At 60.4% G+C, this 15,801-nt stretch overlaps 1 protein-coding gene and 1 long non-coding RNA gene across 3 annotated transcripts; one reads left to right on the forward strand and one right to left on the reverse strand.

The window, feature by feature from the left end:
- Positions 1 to 418: 418 nt before the first annotated feature.
- On the forward strand, positions 419 to 7,782 carry LOC308199699. The gene is made up of 2 exons (XR_013954876.1): positions 419 to 769; positions 1,936 to 7,782. It is a non-coding gene; the product is annotated as an uncharacterized lncRNA (long non-coding RNA).
- Positions 7,399 to 15,126, reverse strand: AMOTL2 (angiomotin like 2). 2 transcript variants are annotated; one of them, XM_080604207.1, is made up of 10 exons: positions 14,984 to 15,126; positions 13,688 to 14,439; positions 12,101 to 12,329; positions 11,092 to 11,236; positions 10,752 to 10,844; positions 9,721 to 10,016; positions 9,331 to 9,623; positions 8,983 to 9,155; positions 8,665 to 8,814; positions 7,399 to 8,485 (listed from the first exon to the last, which is right to left on the reverse strand). In XM_080604207.1, the coding sequence occupies exons 2-10, from the start codon at positions 14,371 to 14,373 to the stop codon at positions 8,427 to 8,429; spliced, it is 2,124 nt and encodes a 707-aa protein (XP_080460333.1). In that variant the 5' UTR covers positions 14,374 to 14,439; positions 14,984 to 15,126; the 3' UTR covers positions 7,399 to 8,426. The 2 variants fall into 2 exon arrangements, with proteins under 2 accessions (XP_080460333.1, XP_080460332.1); XM_080604206.1 differs by having other exon boundaries at positions 12,101 to 12,332.
- Between the last annotated feature and the right edge of the window lie 675 nt (positions 15,127 to 15,801).

Raw genomic sequence — 15,801 nt, forward strand, 5'->3', positions numbered from 1 at the left:
GTGGGCTCCCCCGGCCCTCCCCTGCTCCAGCCCCAGCTCCCGCAGCCTCTCCTCGCAGCAGAGGGGCTCCAGGCCCTCCAGCAGCTCGCTGGTCTCATCTGGGCTCCCTCCGGTGTGCCCGGGTCTGCCTTGTGCTGGGAGGCCCGGGCCTGGCCCCGGCACCCGGCTGTGGCCTCCCCGGTGCCGAGCAGAGGGGCAGGATGCCCTCGGCCTGCTCTCGGGGCTTCACCTAACTTCTTGGCCTTCTCTGGGACACGGGCACGCTGCTGGCTCACAGCCACCTGGGTGCCCAGCGGGACAACATGGCCAGGCCAGCCGTGCTGCCCTCCTGCCACCCCAGTGGGCTCCTCGCCAGCCTCCCTCCGCTGCTCCCGGAGCCCAGCCCCAGCTTTTCACGAGGCTTCTGAAGGGCCCACGGCCGGTGCCAGGAACCGGGGTTTGAGCAACACACAATAAATATTAGAGTAGCCTGAGCTACGGAGAACTCCTCCGACACCAGTTTCTAAGGATGACCTCATGCATTTCTTGGCCTCTCCAGTCCTTCTCATTACTCTTCTGCATTTTTTCCCCCTGCTATTTTTCTTCCCTCCCAAGAAAACGTTTTGGTTTTCTTTTTTCCTTTTTTTTTTTTTTTCCTTTGCTTACTCCTCCGAAATACGCAGCCATGGCAACCGGCTGGAGGAGCGAATTCCCCGGGTCCGCCCGCCTGTCCTTGGGGTCCAGCGGGGAGCGCATTCCTGCCGTTCCCTGCGGCCAGCACCGCTGCTCGGTAAGCACGCGGGACCGCATGCCCGCCATCCCCTGCCCGGCCCTGCCACGCGCCGCCGGCAGGCACCCCGAGCCCCCTCCTGGACCCAGCGGCACCGTCCCGGGCTGGCATTTTTGGGAGCAGCATTGGGGAGGAATGCAGCCCTTGGCGTCGGGACAGGAGCTGACGTTCCCGGCTCGGGCTGAAGAATGTGGACACGGCGTTCGCTCCCAGCTCGGCCCCAGCGTTCGTTCACCCGGGCGAGGGGGACGCCGGGACCTCGGCCCTCGGTAGCCGGCCGATGGCAGACGCGGGCGTTGTGGTTCCCCCTGCCCCTCCAGCACAGCCAGGAGAAGGGCCGTGGGTGCTATTTATACCCTTTATAGTGTTACACGCCGCTTGGGTTACCACCTGGCATCCCGTGTGTTTGGAGCAGGGTCTTGTGAACCAGAATAGTTTGGGGTTAGCGCAGCAGGTTTGAAATCAGACCCGGCGGAGTTACTCGCCATTCACTTTGCCTGGGTTGAGTGGCTTAAAATAGCAAAACGTAGCTACAGCAATGGTACGGCGTGGCTGAGGCAGAACGAGCCCCACTGATTCACCAGCCCATTGCATCAGCGTTACGACGCCAGGGAAATGCTGCTCATTCCACCGCTCTGCAAGGACGGTGACGCCCCGAGATTGCAGGGAAGCCGAGAAAGTTGGGGAGTTTGGGAAGGATTTGCACTATTCTCATCTCTGAGCCACGGCTTGAATAACTCTCCTGTATTTGAAGAATGTGGGAGGGTTATTCTCAATCCCTGGGAAAAGACGGGTCAGGAATAGATGGACAAGGTGATATGTGGCATCACAAAAAGCCACCCTGTTTGGGGTGGCTCTTTCCGACCTGCCGTCGAGCTGTGTAATGCATCGTGACAACACAGACACATGTTTCACGACCTGAAATAGCCACCCCGGGATAACGCCTTGGTGGCGGTGCTATTTGGGGATGGAGCAGCTCAGGAAAAGCCCCGGCATGTGCCGCGGGGATGGATCCTGCCCTGTCTCCCACCAATATTTGCTGGGGAGGGAAGAGAGCCGCCTGCCAGCTTTCCGGCTTATTTCATTTTCTTAGTATTTCCTCTCTTGGTTCCGTTTTATTATTATTATTATCATTATTCCACTTTTTCTTTTTTTTTTAATAACAGCTGGAAAAAATAATGTGTTGCCATGGCAACACACTCCGAAACTTTTGGTGGCTTCAAGACGTGCCAGGAGTTGCAGGGCGGGCGATCACGGCGCAGGGGGCTCCCCGGAGCTTCCCAAAAATGGGGCAAGCGCCCTGTGGCAGCACAGGGCACCCACCGGCCTGGCCCCCTTCCCTCCGCAGGCACGGCAGCGCTTGCAAATTTGCTCGCGTGTGCCATGGGATCACGAGGCCAGGCGTGGTATTACTTCATGCTGGAGCCGATGCAGAAAGGCAAAAAATAAAATAAAAATTAAAAAGTAAAAAAAAATAAAAAATAAAGCATCGTGCTTTAAGGCTGTAAAAATGTGGGTGGGAATATTTTCCAGTGTATGTCATTTTCCGCCAAAGCCAAAATCCGCGTTTTGCCGCTCGCTGTTGGTGTTTTTGTCCCTGCAAGTTGGTTTTTCTCTAAAGGTGCTGCTGCTCCTTCCTGTCGCCCCACACCGCCAGCATCCCATGCCCCGCGGGAACCTGTGAGGCTCCCACTCCCTGCCCTTTGCTGCGCAGCAGCCGGCAGATAACCGCGACTCCCCTGCCCTGCAGCTGCTCACAAGACAAGTCCTTCTCTCCTTACCTGCCTGTTCACCACCTGCTCGCTGGGTTTTGGTGCAAGAAGAGCCAACAGAGCTCCTCCGAGCACGGAAAAGCAAAGTGCGTTGATCTCAAAGTCCCTTCCAACCCAAACCAGGCTCCGAGCTCACGTCCAGCTGGTGCTCGCCTGTCCCACCTCTTGGCTCAGAAGCACAAGTGTGCCAAAACCCAGCTGGAGCACTGCAGGGAAAGCACGGCACCTCGGCGGTCCTTGGGCGGCACGAGGAGCTCACACAGGGAGGGATGGGATGGGATGGGATGGCATGGCATGGCATGGCATGGGGAGCTCCCAGCCTTTGCTCCTCCGCCGGAGGTGAGGGGAGAGGAGCACGGCTCCTCACAGCTCCGAAGCATCAGCTTGCAATGAAACAGGCTTCAGCTTTTTCAGAGTCAGAAAAGTCGAGGGAAGCGATCCCCCACTATGACCAAGTTCCAGGAGACCTCATACATTCAATTTCAAGCGTCAGTAGTTAAAAATTCCCCTCCCGTCATTCTGCCTGAAGCCAATTACTTTCCCTACATTTCATGCAAAATATTTCTGTAATTTTCCTAAGCATGACAACAGTGAAAAATGCATACTTTCTCTTTGATCGACAAACAAAAATTCTTACACATTTGTGGTTTTGAAGAGTTTTAGCTCTAAAGTGGAAAGGGAAGTGCCATTGCATAGGGACAAGGTGACGCTGTGCAGGGACAAAGCGCTCCCTGAAGCAAAGCCCCCGCGTTGGCGGTGTTTGTGCACATGTTTGTGGGGAGCCCGGCAGCATTTTTCGTGCTTGCTTATGTTGGGACGGGAGGTGGGGTGCAACCAAAATATGCTGAGCCTAACTGGGAAGCCAGGGAAAGAAATTAAAGAAAATTTAAAAAAAAAAAAAGACACTTCTGCATGAGAAAATGTTTGCCTAGAAATTTCCTGAGCAGCGACTCAGTGCTGATGCGAATCCCGAGTCAGGGAAGCGGTGGCTGGGAGCTTCTCCATCCCTGCCCGCTGCTCCTGGCTGGGTCACAGCCGTGCTACCCACAGCCAGACGTCGTCCATCCGTCCCGCCGAGGCTGTTTGTCCAGGCAGCGCTGGCATTGGTGCTGCTCTGCCCTTACAATGCCACCGCTCTGCAAAGCATCTCCAGACACCCCACGCAGATGCCAGCACCTTCTGCATCTCTTACAGGCTGCCAGCCTGGGACCACCACGTCTTTGGGTTGCTTTTGGTTGTTTTCTAGCCTGGAAGTAGCATCCAGGCAGAAAACCATGAATGTCCCCATTTCTCTCAACTTTCTGGACAGGGGCATACATTCCTCCTGCTCGCAGCCCCACAAAGCTCTCAGCCTGTCCTGCTCCACCAAAATCCAGAGACCGAACACAAAGCCCTGCTCCGGCTCTAGTCGAAATGGAAATTTTCCACTTCCATATTTTCAGTGTCACGCTGGAAGATGAGAAGCTTCAGAAAGCAGCCCCTGCCTATTTATCGAAATAAATGAGGAAATAAAAAGGTGTTTTGGGCCAGAGACAACTTCAGCACTGATGGGGGCGGCGGGCATGACGTTTGGCTAAAGGAACATGCATTTCCCTAAAATCATTTCTCGCAACTTTCCCTTCCCTTGCTCTGAGTGTGAGCGCTGCGCAGGGGAGGGATGCCCGAACCCAGGCTGATTTCACGGCCCCTCGTAATGAGGCAGGAGCTTGAAATTATTGTGTGGGAGCTTCTGGCTTCAAACCTGTTCGAAATCCATTCAGGTCTCCCACAGACCTGCTCAGGAAGGTCTCTGAAGGAGACCAAGGAGATCTGACGGCAGAGTCCTCCCTAGGAGAAGCCGCCTCCCCAGGCTGTCCCCTCGCCCCTCGTCCCTCGGCTCCAGCCGTTCTGATGGCTGGGGGGGCACACGTTGCTGTGCCCAGCTCGGCTTTCAAGGAGCGGCTGAGGTTGGGGGCACCCTCGGGTCCCTCTGGTCCCCCCGGGGCTCCCCGCAGCATCCCCATGCGGGCACAAAACTGGGCGCTGAGCTCGCCCGCCGGCCGGGCTGGTCAAGGTCACGGAGGTGGTGGGAAGGAAAGAGGAGGGAAAGCGAGGGGGGAGAGCAAAAAAAAAAAAAAAAGTTGACTCAGAAACCACAGGGAATTTTTTGCCTTTTTAGAATACTGGGAAGAGAAAAAATAGCCACAGTTATTCAAAGCATCCCGGATAATCACAGCCTGTTTACTGTTTGCATGCAAAGATGGCAGGCAGGCAGCGCGGCGCGGGGACGAGGAATGAGGAATTCGCCCGGCTCGCTCCGGCCGCTTCTGCTCGGCCCCGCCAAGCCATCGGCCGCCGTCCCCTTGCAGCAGCACAGGAGGAGGAGGAGGAGGAAGGCCAGGGGCTGGGGAGGAAAGAGAAGCCCCGGGGTCGGGAGGCGCGGGAGCAGGGCAGAGCTGGCGCGGCGAGGAGAGCTTCATTCCTGCCGGCCCCCGGAGCAAGCCGGGACTTGAGATGGAGCCGGTGGCGCGCTTTGCCCGACTGGTTTGCTGAGAAGCTGCAGCGCCTGGCAGCTCGCCCCTGCCCGGCCTTCTCAAATCTTCCCCCAGAAAAACGGGGACTAGCTGGAAGACGGGTGAAATTCCCTTGCTGCCTAATCCTGGTGGGAAGCCGGGGATTTCTCAGCTTTGTAAAGAGGTGTTTTCCATCACGGGGAGGTTGTGGTGAGCTCCTCTTCTCCCTTCCAGTTGTAGCGTTTGGCTCGTGGAAACAGAGAGCAGGGGGAGGAGGAGGAGGGAGCTTCTGGAGAAGGAGGCCAAGCTCCGAGGATGCTCCAAGAACCAAGCTCCAACCTGTGTCTCCAAGGGAGCCTGGAGGAAAGAGGGAAAGCAGCAGATGGGGCTTCAGAGACGCTGCTGGGGAGCAGCATGGGGGGGGATGATGCTCTCCTGGTGGCCATGGGGCTGCAAGGAAATTGGGGGTCACCGCTGAGCCCCTCAGCCATGCCCTGACCCACGCAGAGCCCACGGCCTCGCCGTGCCACAGGAGGGACAGGACCATCCCTGCCCGAGCCGAGCCACCTCCCATTCACCCAGCAGGGAGCTGCTGCCCCGGCACGTGGTGACTGACTCGAAGCCACCGGGGTGATGGTGGTGGCGTTGGGAGCAGAGACCGTGCTGGCCCTTTTCCATCCTTCCAGGGCCATGGACCTGCAGCCTGCAGAAGGTGCCACGTCCGGGCACCAGCACGGCCAGCAGCTTGGTAGACATCTGCAGCCACCCCTCCTCGGGGACACGGGGAGCCAGGGATGCAAGGGGCGAGGCACAGGGATGCAGGGATCAAGGATACAAGGATACAAAGATGCAGGAACCCAGGGATGCAGGGATTGAGGACACAGGGATGCAAGGACACAGAAGCATGGGAGTGCTAGGACTCGGAGGCACAAGGACACGGGTGCAGGAATGCTGGGGCACAAGGACCGCAGACACAGGGATGGGACCAGGAGGTCTGGCTCCCCTGCAGTATTTTGGCTGAGACAGCAAAAGGATCACTGGCAGCCCCGCGGCAGTGACAGGGACACATCCTGGCCTGAGTGGGACACGGCGTGTGATGAAGGCCAGCGGGTGCCAGCGATGCCAGGGAGGAGCTGCGGCTGGGGGCAATGCCGTGGGGACAGAGCCCAGCTCCTGCCCTGGCACTGCCTCCAGGGAAGGGAATCGGAGTTTTCGGAGCCAACCTGCCTGCTGCCTCCTCCCCTCTCTGCAAAATTTGGGAGGCATTTCTCACCGGTGGAGGCTGCTGCAGCAGCATGGGCCCTCAGGCTGGATTTTGGTGGGTCTCAGCTCCTCCTAACTCGTGGCCCCACTGCCTGAGCTGCATCAGACTGTTCCTGCAGCTGGAAAGCAACCCTACCAAAACAAAGCAGCCCCGGCCCTGCTGGCTGCAGCAGCAGAAGCATCCTGCCCCATCCTGCCTCCTTTATAGGTGGGCTTTGGGGCTTTCCTTCCCCTTCCTTTTTTCTTTTGCAGCTCTTGAAAAGCTGCCTGCAAGCAGCCAGACCTGCTGCAAGGCCGACCTGCATCCGGATTTGGGTAAATAAAGCAGCGGGCGTGAGCTGCTGCGGTATGCCAGGAATGCTGCAGCTCTTCCCGAGCGGCCGCTGCAGCCCCTGGGGAGCAGGAGCAGGGGGAGGCAGGGCAGGTACGGCCCAGCTCAGGGCTTCCCATCCCTCTGGGCCTCTCCAACCTGCCCCTAAAGGGATGGAGGCTCCTAAATTTTCAGCCATGCTCCCCCAAAGCCTTGGGCTTGAGGAGCTAAAGCTCCCCAGCACGGCATCTCCAAAGCCGCCGCGCTGAGCACAGCAGTGAGCGAGGCCATGCGGTGGCTACACATCACACCAGGATGGAGACACGCTCACAAGAGGAACGCTGCGGGTAGGAAGGGTGGCTCGGAGCTCGCGTTCAGCATCGCCGTCACACTGGTACCCACCATACTCAGAAGCCACCTTCCAGGGTGGTCCATCTGTGACAGCGGTCAGAAAAAGTTCAAGTGACTGCGGCAAACAAGAGCATCAAGCTGGGGAGCATCATTTTGTGGCTGTGCAAGTCCTAAGGCAGCCCCATCTCGAACACCAGAACTTCTGGCCTTCCAGAAGAGAAGAGTGAGGAGCCGGGCAGCACGGGAAGGGCCGAGAGGTGGCTGCTGAAGCCCTGGAAGAGCTCGGGGACCAGGAAGGGCTTGAAGACCTGGCAGCGAGGAAGTCTCACCAGGAGGAAGAGGAAGGTTGTGGGGCATCACACGGCTGCGTCCTTCACCCCAATCTCCACTTCCCCGGGCGAGCATGGCATCGCATACGAAAAGAACACTGGGGGGGGGGGGTCGAGATTTGTGGGTTTTTATTTATTTTTTTATTAAAATATTGTTATACCAAGTGGAATGCTACAGCAATCTCGGTATAGGGCGGCATAACGAAACAGCCAGGTTTACGTTTAAATACTCCAGATAACTTAAAACGCACAAACAAGAACTCGTCGTCTTTGGCAGGAAAAAAAAGTTCACAGCACGAAATACTTAAAAAGAAATACCAATATTAATATAAAATATATTAAGTTGTGGGTTTTTTTTTCCTCTTTCATATTTTGCTTTGTTTTCCACTTTGTAAACAATGCATGAGAACCAAACGCATTTTTTACGTGTCTGGGAGAGAAAATAAAAAATGCAGTTGTCCAGCAAATGCACACATGTTTGAAGAAGAAAGAAAAATATATATATATGCACGAAGGGCAAGGCTGGGAAGTGTCTGAGTTCTGAGGACCGAGCAGTCAACATTGGCTACGGGCAGAAGCCAGCTGCCAGTAGAGGAGGGGGCCACGGGGCGGTGCGTCCCACCTGGACATGGTGCACGCTTGCTCCACTCTGAGCATTTCATCTCCAGCAGGTTTCTCCTCCACCTTCCATTCCCTCTATTATTGTTTTTTTAGTTTTTGCTTAACCAACACTCCATTCCCTCCCTTCGTGAAAAAAAAAAAAAAGGGATGTGCCCAGGGCTCTCCCAGTAGCTCCTGAGATGGGGATGGAGATGGGAAGGAGTCAACAAGGGAGGGATGGGAAGAAACCCCAGGGGAAGTGGGGAAGGAGGCTGAAATGATAAATACATTTGCTCCCGTCCTACAAAACAGGGGTGTATTTACAGGGGGTCACATCTCCTGGGCCGTCAGGCAGCTGCCACCGGGGCCAGGTGCTCCAGCGTCCCCAGGGACACGCGCAGGGCACATGGTGGGGACAGTGGCCAAGACTGGATGTGGAGGACTGCACTGTCGCCTCTCCTCTTTGGACAGCTCCACCACGGTGACAGCGGCTCTCCCCGGCCACACTGGGGAAGTTGAGGCAGGGAGGCCAGAAGAGCCTTAAATCAAGATCTCCACCATGTCAGACAGGTCTGGGCCTCTGGGGGCGGCCGAGCTCTCTGCAGAGAAATGAGGGGAGAACGTGAGGCCTGGAGAAGCAAGCAGGATTTTCTTCCTGGAGCCAGACTGCTTCAGTTTTAGTGGATTTAGTCTCAGCTCAAAGCCGACAGCCAAGCCCAGCCCCACTCCCTGCACCTCCCGCATCCCTCGGAGCATCCCTGGGGACTGCGGGACTCACCCTGCGAGCCAGCCGGGCACTCTGCGCCCTCGCCCCAGCTCTGCGCCGCCCCGTCTGTCTGCGTGCTGCCATCCTTGCTGCCGCACTTGGCATGAGAGGGTGGGGGGACAGCGGTGGGCACCGCTGGCACTTCATCTGCTGTGGTTTTACCTGCCAGAGGAGACGTCGTTAGGGATTTGTCAGCATGGGAGAAATCCCACCCAACACGCCCCCAAACCTCCCAGCTATGGAGAGCCACTTCCAAAATTGCAAGGGGAAATTTTAGGCTGTTCCTTGCTGGGAAGCAGAGGTGAGGAGGGCTGGGATGCCCTCATTTACCTGCACTGCCCCTGGAGGCGCCCTCTGCAGCGGAGGCGACAAAGACAGATGGCACAGACTTGGCCGGTCGCAGGGAGCCCTGGAGGGCTTTGCTAGGATCCCTCCGCGAGCGCTGCTGCAGGACTTTGATGACGGCGTCCTTCTCCAGGATTTGGGCATGAAGGGCTTTTAACCTGGAGAGGTGAAGAGGCACAAGTTGAGAAGAGGAGGAAGACCATCGGCCAGCGTGATGGAGCCAAAGCCTTGGATGAAGCCTCACTGGGGCCACCTGGCCCACTGGGGATGCTCTGTGACCACACCGCCCAACGAGCAGCTCGTCGGAAAGCAGGCCTGGTGAGGTGGGACTACCTGTTCTCCATCTCCTGGTGCTTGTGGTTGGCCAGCAGGAGGTCCTCATTGAAGCTGCTGTTGGGCGAGTGCCGCGGCGAGTGGCTGATGAGGGTGGTGTCCCGCTGGGCCGCGGCGGTGGCGGCCGCGTCCATGGCGAACTGCCGCATGGTGCACTCCTCCAGGTACTTCTGCTCCCACTTGGTCATGTCAGCCTCCAGGGCCAGGATCTTCTCCTCCTTCTCCCTCAGCTGCTCGGACAGCCTGTGGGCACTCAGCTCGGGCGTCCCCCCGCCTGCGGCGCCCACTTGCCTCTGAAGCAGACAAAAAAAGACCCACAGAGAAGGTGAGGAGATGCCGGGATGGAGGTCGCAGGCGCCTCCTGCCGCATGGTCCCCAGGATGCCCCCACCTGCTGAGCTCGCAGCATCTTCAGTTCCTGCTCCAGGCGGGTGCGGAGGCGCAGCTCGAGCTGCTCCCGCTTCTCACAGGCGGCCTGGAGCTGGCCCAGGGCTGCCTGCAGCCGCTCCACCTTCTCCACGTACGCCCGCTTCTTCCGCAGCTCGGCCTCCGCCTTGGCTGCCCGTGCCTGGGCGCTGCCCAGCGCCTGCTCCAGCAGCTCTGCCCGCCGGCGCTGGTCCTCGTTGGCACTGCGCAGCAGGGAGGCTTCCCGCTCCAGTTTCTCCTTCTCCTGCTGGTGCTCATAGCCTGCAGAAAAACACAGAGCTCAGCCCCGGAGACACAAAGGTGAGGGAGGAAAGAGCATATGGAGGCCCCTAAAAAAGAGGCCGTGCCTATGGTTCTTGACCCAAATGCATGGTGTGAGAAGCCCTTGCCCAGCACGCGTGGTGCGTTGGTGACGGGTGACATCCCAGCAGCACAGACATCAGAGCATGGACATGTCCTGATGGACACGGCCACAAGCACGGACACTAGCTGCATCAGAAAACCTCCTTTTGGCATACTGCAGCCCAAAATTTGAATTGTGACAGAAAAAAAAAACAGTCCTGGCTTGTAGCTAGCCACTACAGGGAAGAGGACACAATTCCTCCCTCGTAACACCAACACCGTCTCTCTGCTGAAATAACACACAGCAGAAATGTAGAGATGGATCTTGCTGTATTCCCCCCCCACCCCCCCAAAAAAAATCCCAGCTTGCTCAGGAGAGAGGAGCAAAGGAAGGGCCAGGCAGGCGCAGGGAGGGAGTGCGGACTTTGTGCTGGAAGAGCCGGCTCGGCAGCAGGAATGCGGAGAATGCAGGTCACCCCGCCGGCCGGCCGGGATTAATGGCTCGAGTCCAGCGCCCGGAGCAGCACAGCTATCCCTGGGGAAGGGCAAAAAGCTCCCACCCGGCCCCCGCCGCCTCCTCCCCCAGCTTAAAGGCTTCTGCACCGAGTCCCTGCCCCAGGGGAGCCAGGTGAAGACGAGCCCCCGGGGACTTACTCTGTGCCAGAAGCTTCGCCACCGTGCCCTGGTTGCTCTCCTGGTTCTCCTGGGTCTTGCTGGCCAGCTGCTTGTTGGCTGATTCCAACCGTTCTGGCACAAAAATGCAAAGAAAAAATCAGATTTAAAATAATTGTCTTGATCGGATGAAGAGGGAGCCCTTGGTGAAAACACCCAGAGTAATGAAACTTCTAAAAAGAAATCTGTCAGGGAAAAGCCAAGGGCTCGGGGCGCCTGCAGAGACAGGGGTGCGGAGGGGCCTGGCCAACCAGAGCCGCCATGGAACTGGGGGACACAAGTGGACCACCCCGATGCTCCTGTGGGTCGCAGCCACCCTCACCTTTCAGGTCTCGGTTGAAGTCCTGCAGCCGCCGCATCTCCCCGTCTCTCTTGGTCCTCATGGCTTTCTCCAGTGCTTCCCGCTTGGAGGACGCCTTCATGAGGTTTTCGTAATCCTCCGAGATGCGCTGGATCTCCGTTTCCAGCTGGGGAGGAGGAAGTGACGGGCGGGGGTGAGATATTTGTGGAATGAGGAAAAGAAAGGCAGATGCTGGCGAAACATCGCCCGGGCTTCTTGACCTGCCCTAAGCTGCCAACGGGACTCAGAAAACCCATGGGAGTGGCAGCGAGGAACCCCCACCACAGCATGTTTTGGGGGAAAAACTCTTTTTTTTTCCCCTGCTTTTAGCTTTGTGGGCACAGAGGGAGTTTTCTCACTGGCCCTAGCATGGACTTGGCTGCGCCGCAGTCCCCCTGCGCTGGCCCAGCCTCTCCCTGTGCCTCCAAGTGTCCATCTGTCCGGCGGGGAACAGCCCTGTCCTTGTGCACAGCCGCACAAAGGGCTTTCTGTGGCAGCCCGAGTGCTACCGGAGGCGCAGAATGGGCTCTCTTCCCCCCTCTTCCCCGCTCAGTGAGGACGAGGAGCTGCCCTGCCACTGAAGCACAGCTGTTTGCAGGGAGAAGCCACCAGAGGGAGGGGGCAGAGATTAAAACACAAAAGGGGGGTGAATTTCCCCAGCAGCTGTTTGCCCCAGGCGGCAAGGAAGCAAATGCACGAGCTCTGCCCCAAAACAGGGGACAAAGCCTCGCTGTGCAGATGAAGCCACACCGGCGGGCGGGGGGGGGGACCCGCTCCCAGCCCAAGCCTGCTGCCCGCAGCACGTCGGGGTGGGAGGTCACTGAGCCGCGTCCCCTCCTCCCAGAGGGATGGAGGTGGGCAAAGCTCTGGGTCGAAGCAGAGGTGGCTCCACCGAGTATCCGCACTCGTTGCTCAAATCCCAAAGAAACGGCAGGGCTGGGATCCCGCATCCCACTCCGACACGCGAACACCGGGGCGGAGGCCGGCTCACCTTCTGGATGCGGCTGGCTTTCTCCGCGCAGCTCTCCAGCTCCCGCCGCAGCTTCTCGTTCTCCCGCAGCAGCCTCTCGTTCTCCCGCAGGACCGCGTCCGCCTGGGCCAGCCGGCTGCCGGCCGAGGCCGCCTGGGCGCTCATCAGGGCCTCCACGCCGGCGGGGCCGAGCGAGCCCAGCGCGCTTGGCATGGGCAGGAACGCCGCGGGGACGGGCGATGGCATCAGCCTGCTGGAAGGAAGGAGCGGGATGCTGAGGGGCTTTGCAGGGACAAAGCACACCAAGCAACTCCAGCACCCTGTGGATTTCTTACAGCCCCCATGTCTTCCTCCTCTAGGTGACCCTTGTGGGAAAACAAAGCTCCTGAAGCACCTGTGGGTGCTGCTTGGGCTCACCAGAGGGACGAAACAGGTGCTGGGTGCCCCCAGGTCTCCCAAAAGGATGAGGGAGGCTCTGAGAGCACCCAGCCTGCCTTCCAGGGCCAGGAAGGGTTTGTGTTCTCACTCAAGCACTCTCAAATGCGAGGCAAATCCCATCTCACAGCGTGGAGCTCGAGCACCTCCACAGCCAGGATTTAAGCACCTGGGACACCTGAGAACTTCAGGACCTGGCCGCTGTGTCAGGAGGGGCTCCAGTCCCACCCTGTGACTGGGGATGATGCAGCTAGGAAAATCCTCGGCAAAGGATGCGCCTTGAAAGCCTGCAGCTCTACCCTTTTTCCTCATTACTTTCTGGGCAAAGCAAGGGCTCCTGGCACGGCTCCTGGCTCAAAGGCTCACCACCAAACTATTAATACCTCCTCATTACAGCGCTCCGAGTTCCTCGACATCCCACAGCCGCCTCGGCCATCCCAAGCCGTGCGACCGCCCCGCCGGAGCCGCCCCGCTGGAGCCCGCATTCCTGCGGGGTGATATAGGAGTGAGGAAGAACAAATGCATCTTCCTCGTGGCTCCCCTTCCCCTCTTTGTTCCCTGGAAGGAGAGCGCTTCCTGCCAGAGATGCTATCGCTCTCAGCCCGGGTAGGTCAGCAAGGCGTGGAGCAGCGTGCGTCCCCCTGCCTATTGCAGTTCCCCTCTTCACCCCGTTTTCCACAGAAGACGATGCTTCCAGCCCTCCCCAAATGCCAGGCGATGCCTGAACCTCTGCGCCCACGGATCTCAAAGTGGAGCTCAAAGTGGAGCTGGGCTTTGCTGAAGGAAGAAGTGCCCAACACTTATCCACGCAACTGGCAGAGCCCCCAGCAGCTCCCCTGTGGCATGGAGGGGAGCCCGGTGCCAGGGCCCGTGGGCATCTCTGGCTGGGGATTGCCGGGTGGCATTTTCCACCCCAGGGAGCACATTTTCCTTCCACGCTGGCCCGTGCCTGTTCCGAATTTAGCCATTTCCTGATCTGGTTCCAGCTCCTGAATTAACCCCAAATCCCTCCCAGAACAGCGGGGTTTTCGTTGCCAGTTGGAGAAAAACGAACCGCGGTCTGGCTACGCCAGGGAAAACTTGGGCAAACGGTGCTGCCCAGCCGCTTTGTGAAGCTGCGGCACCCCTGCACCCCAAAAACAGCATGGCACCCGTGCAGGCTCTGCGGGTTACCTGACTTCGGGGTGCTGGAAGCCGGGACCGTCCCGGGAGCAGGGTCGGGGCAGGTAAGTGCCGGCCGCATCCTGGCTGGGGATGATGTAGGGATACTCCGGGGGGGGGCCCCGCGGCTCCGGCCCCTCGGGGCGCTGCCCTCGCAGGGTGTAGTGCCGGGAGAGCTGGGGGTAGCTGTGGGATGAGCTCATGGGGCTGTGCGCTTTGGCCCCATTCCTCTCCAGCGACATCTGCATCAGACGCTCACTCAGCGACCGCACGTGGCCGTGCTTCAGGTCCTTCAGCGAGTCGTCGGGGCGCCGGGCGCCGCTCTCGGCCCCCCCGGGCTGCTGCCCACCCCGCTGCACCGCGTAGTACTGGGAGTGCGCCTTGGCCTCCTCGTAGCTCGGCAGCTCCTCGCCCTTGTGCTGGGGCTGGCAGAGGCGGTAGCCGCTGTTTTCCGAGTAGAGGTGGTCAGCGTGATGCTCCTGGCCCTGGGGCTCCTGCCTGGTGGACTGCTGCACCATCTGGCTTTCCTCCTGGGTCAGGCTTTCCAGGGAGGAGCGGGGGCTGCCGCCGCTGCCGCCGCGCAGGGCTTGCTGCTGGATGGCCAGCAGCGTGCGGTTCTCCGTCAGGTTCCCATAGCGCAGCTGCTCCTGGATCAGGCGGTGCAGGACCGTCCCGCTCGAGTCCTCCGCCGTCCTCATCTCCGCTGGCAAAGCCGCGCTTCCCTCCGAGGAGCTCGCGTCGGGATCTAGCGGCGAGGTGGGCACCTGCGTGGGGAGACGGGGGGACGTCGGTGGGGAGCTCGGGGACGTCGGTGGGGAGCGAGGGGACGTTGGAGGGGAGCGAGGGGACGTCGGTGGGGAGCGAGGGGACGTCGGTGGGGAGCGAGGGGACGTTGGAGGGGATGTTGGAGGGGAGCGAGGGGACGTCAGTAGGGAGCGAGGGGACATCGGAGGGGAACGAGGGGACGTTGGAGGGGAATGAGAGGATGGTGGAGGGGAGCGAAGGGACGTTGGAGGGGAGTGAGGGGACGTCGGAGGGGAACGAGGGGATGGTGGAGGGGAGCGAGGGGAAGTCGGAGGGGAGCTCGGGGACAGGCAGGGAGGTTGGGGACGTCGGCGGGGAGCTCGGGGACCGTCGGGGAGCTGCTGCTGCCGCCGGGCAGCGGGAGCAGGCCGGCCTGAGCCCCGCCGCTCTCGCCACAGCCCCGAGCTGGGGGCTGCCTGCGGGGCTCCGTCCCGTCCCGGGCGGCCCCCGGGGGGCAAAGGGAAGCCCCCTGCCCGCGGGATCCCGGGGCCGGGCGGCACTTACCGGGGCATGGCGGGAGCGCCGAGGCCGTGCTGCTGCCCGCGGAGCGCGGCCGGTGCCGACTGCGGGCCGGGCCGGGCTCTGCTATGCCCGGAATGCGGGGCCCGCCCCGCCGCCGCCGCCGCCGCCGCCGCCAGGGGGAGCAGCGCCCGCCCCGCCGCCGCCATTTCGGGGCTGCCCCCCTCACACGGCCCGGCTGCCGGGGCTGGGGGTGGGGGACCGAGGGGACGGGGGGGGCACGGCCACGGGCCGGGCCCGGTGCCCGAGGAGGGGTCGGCGGGGGGGAGGCGGCGGCGTGGTGCAGCTGCCGGGCGCTGAGGGGGGGCGGCGGGGCCTGCCCGCCAGCTGGCCCGGCCGCATCAATCTTGGTGTGCGATCAAAGCTGCGGGAGACACGCCATTGTCTCCCAGCCACCCCCAGAAAGGAAAAAATAAATAATAATAAAAAAAAAGAAACACACGCGCGCACACAAAAAGTCCCCGTCGGCCCCATCTGCTCTGCCCTCACGGCCCCCCTCAGCCATCGCCGCCCCCAGCCCCGGGACGGGCGCTGGGTGCTTCTCGTCAGGGGGCGGAAAGGCCGAGGGACGGCGGGGGACGTGGCGACGGAGGGTCACAGCAGGGCTTTGTGGCTTTGGGACGCCAGGGGACGGGGGCTCTGCTCCTTCCCAGCGGGGAACGAAGCCGCTTTGCCCCCACGTGCAGGCCGGCGGCTCCCCAGCACGTCCGCCCGCAGGCCCCGAGACGGCAGATGGCCCGGGGGGCGGCGGGGAGGGGGGCAGCGGAGGGGCAGGTGCAGGGAAAATTGCTAATTAGATACGG

The sequence above is a fragment of the Anser brachyrhynchus genome, assembly GCF_964034855.1.
Source record: "Anser brachyrhynchus genome assembly, chromosome: 9".
Classification (NCBI taxonomy): domain Eukaryota; kingdom Metazoa; phylum Chordata; class Aves; order Anseriformes; family Anatidae; genus Anser; species Anser brachyrhynchus.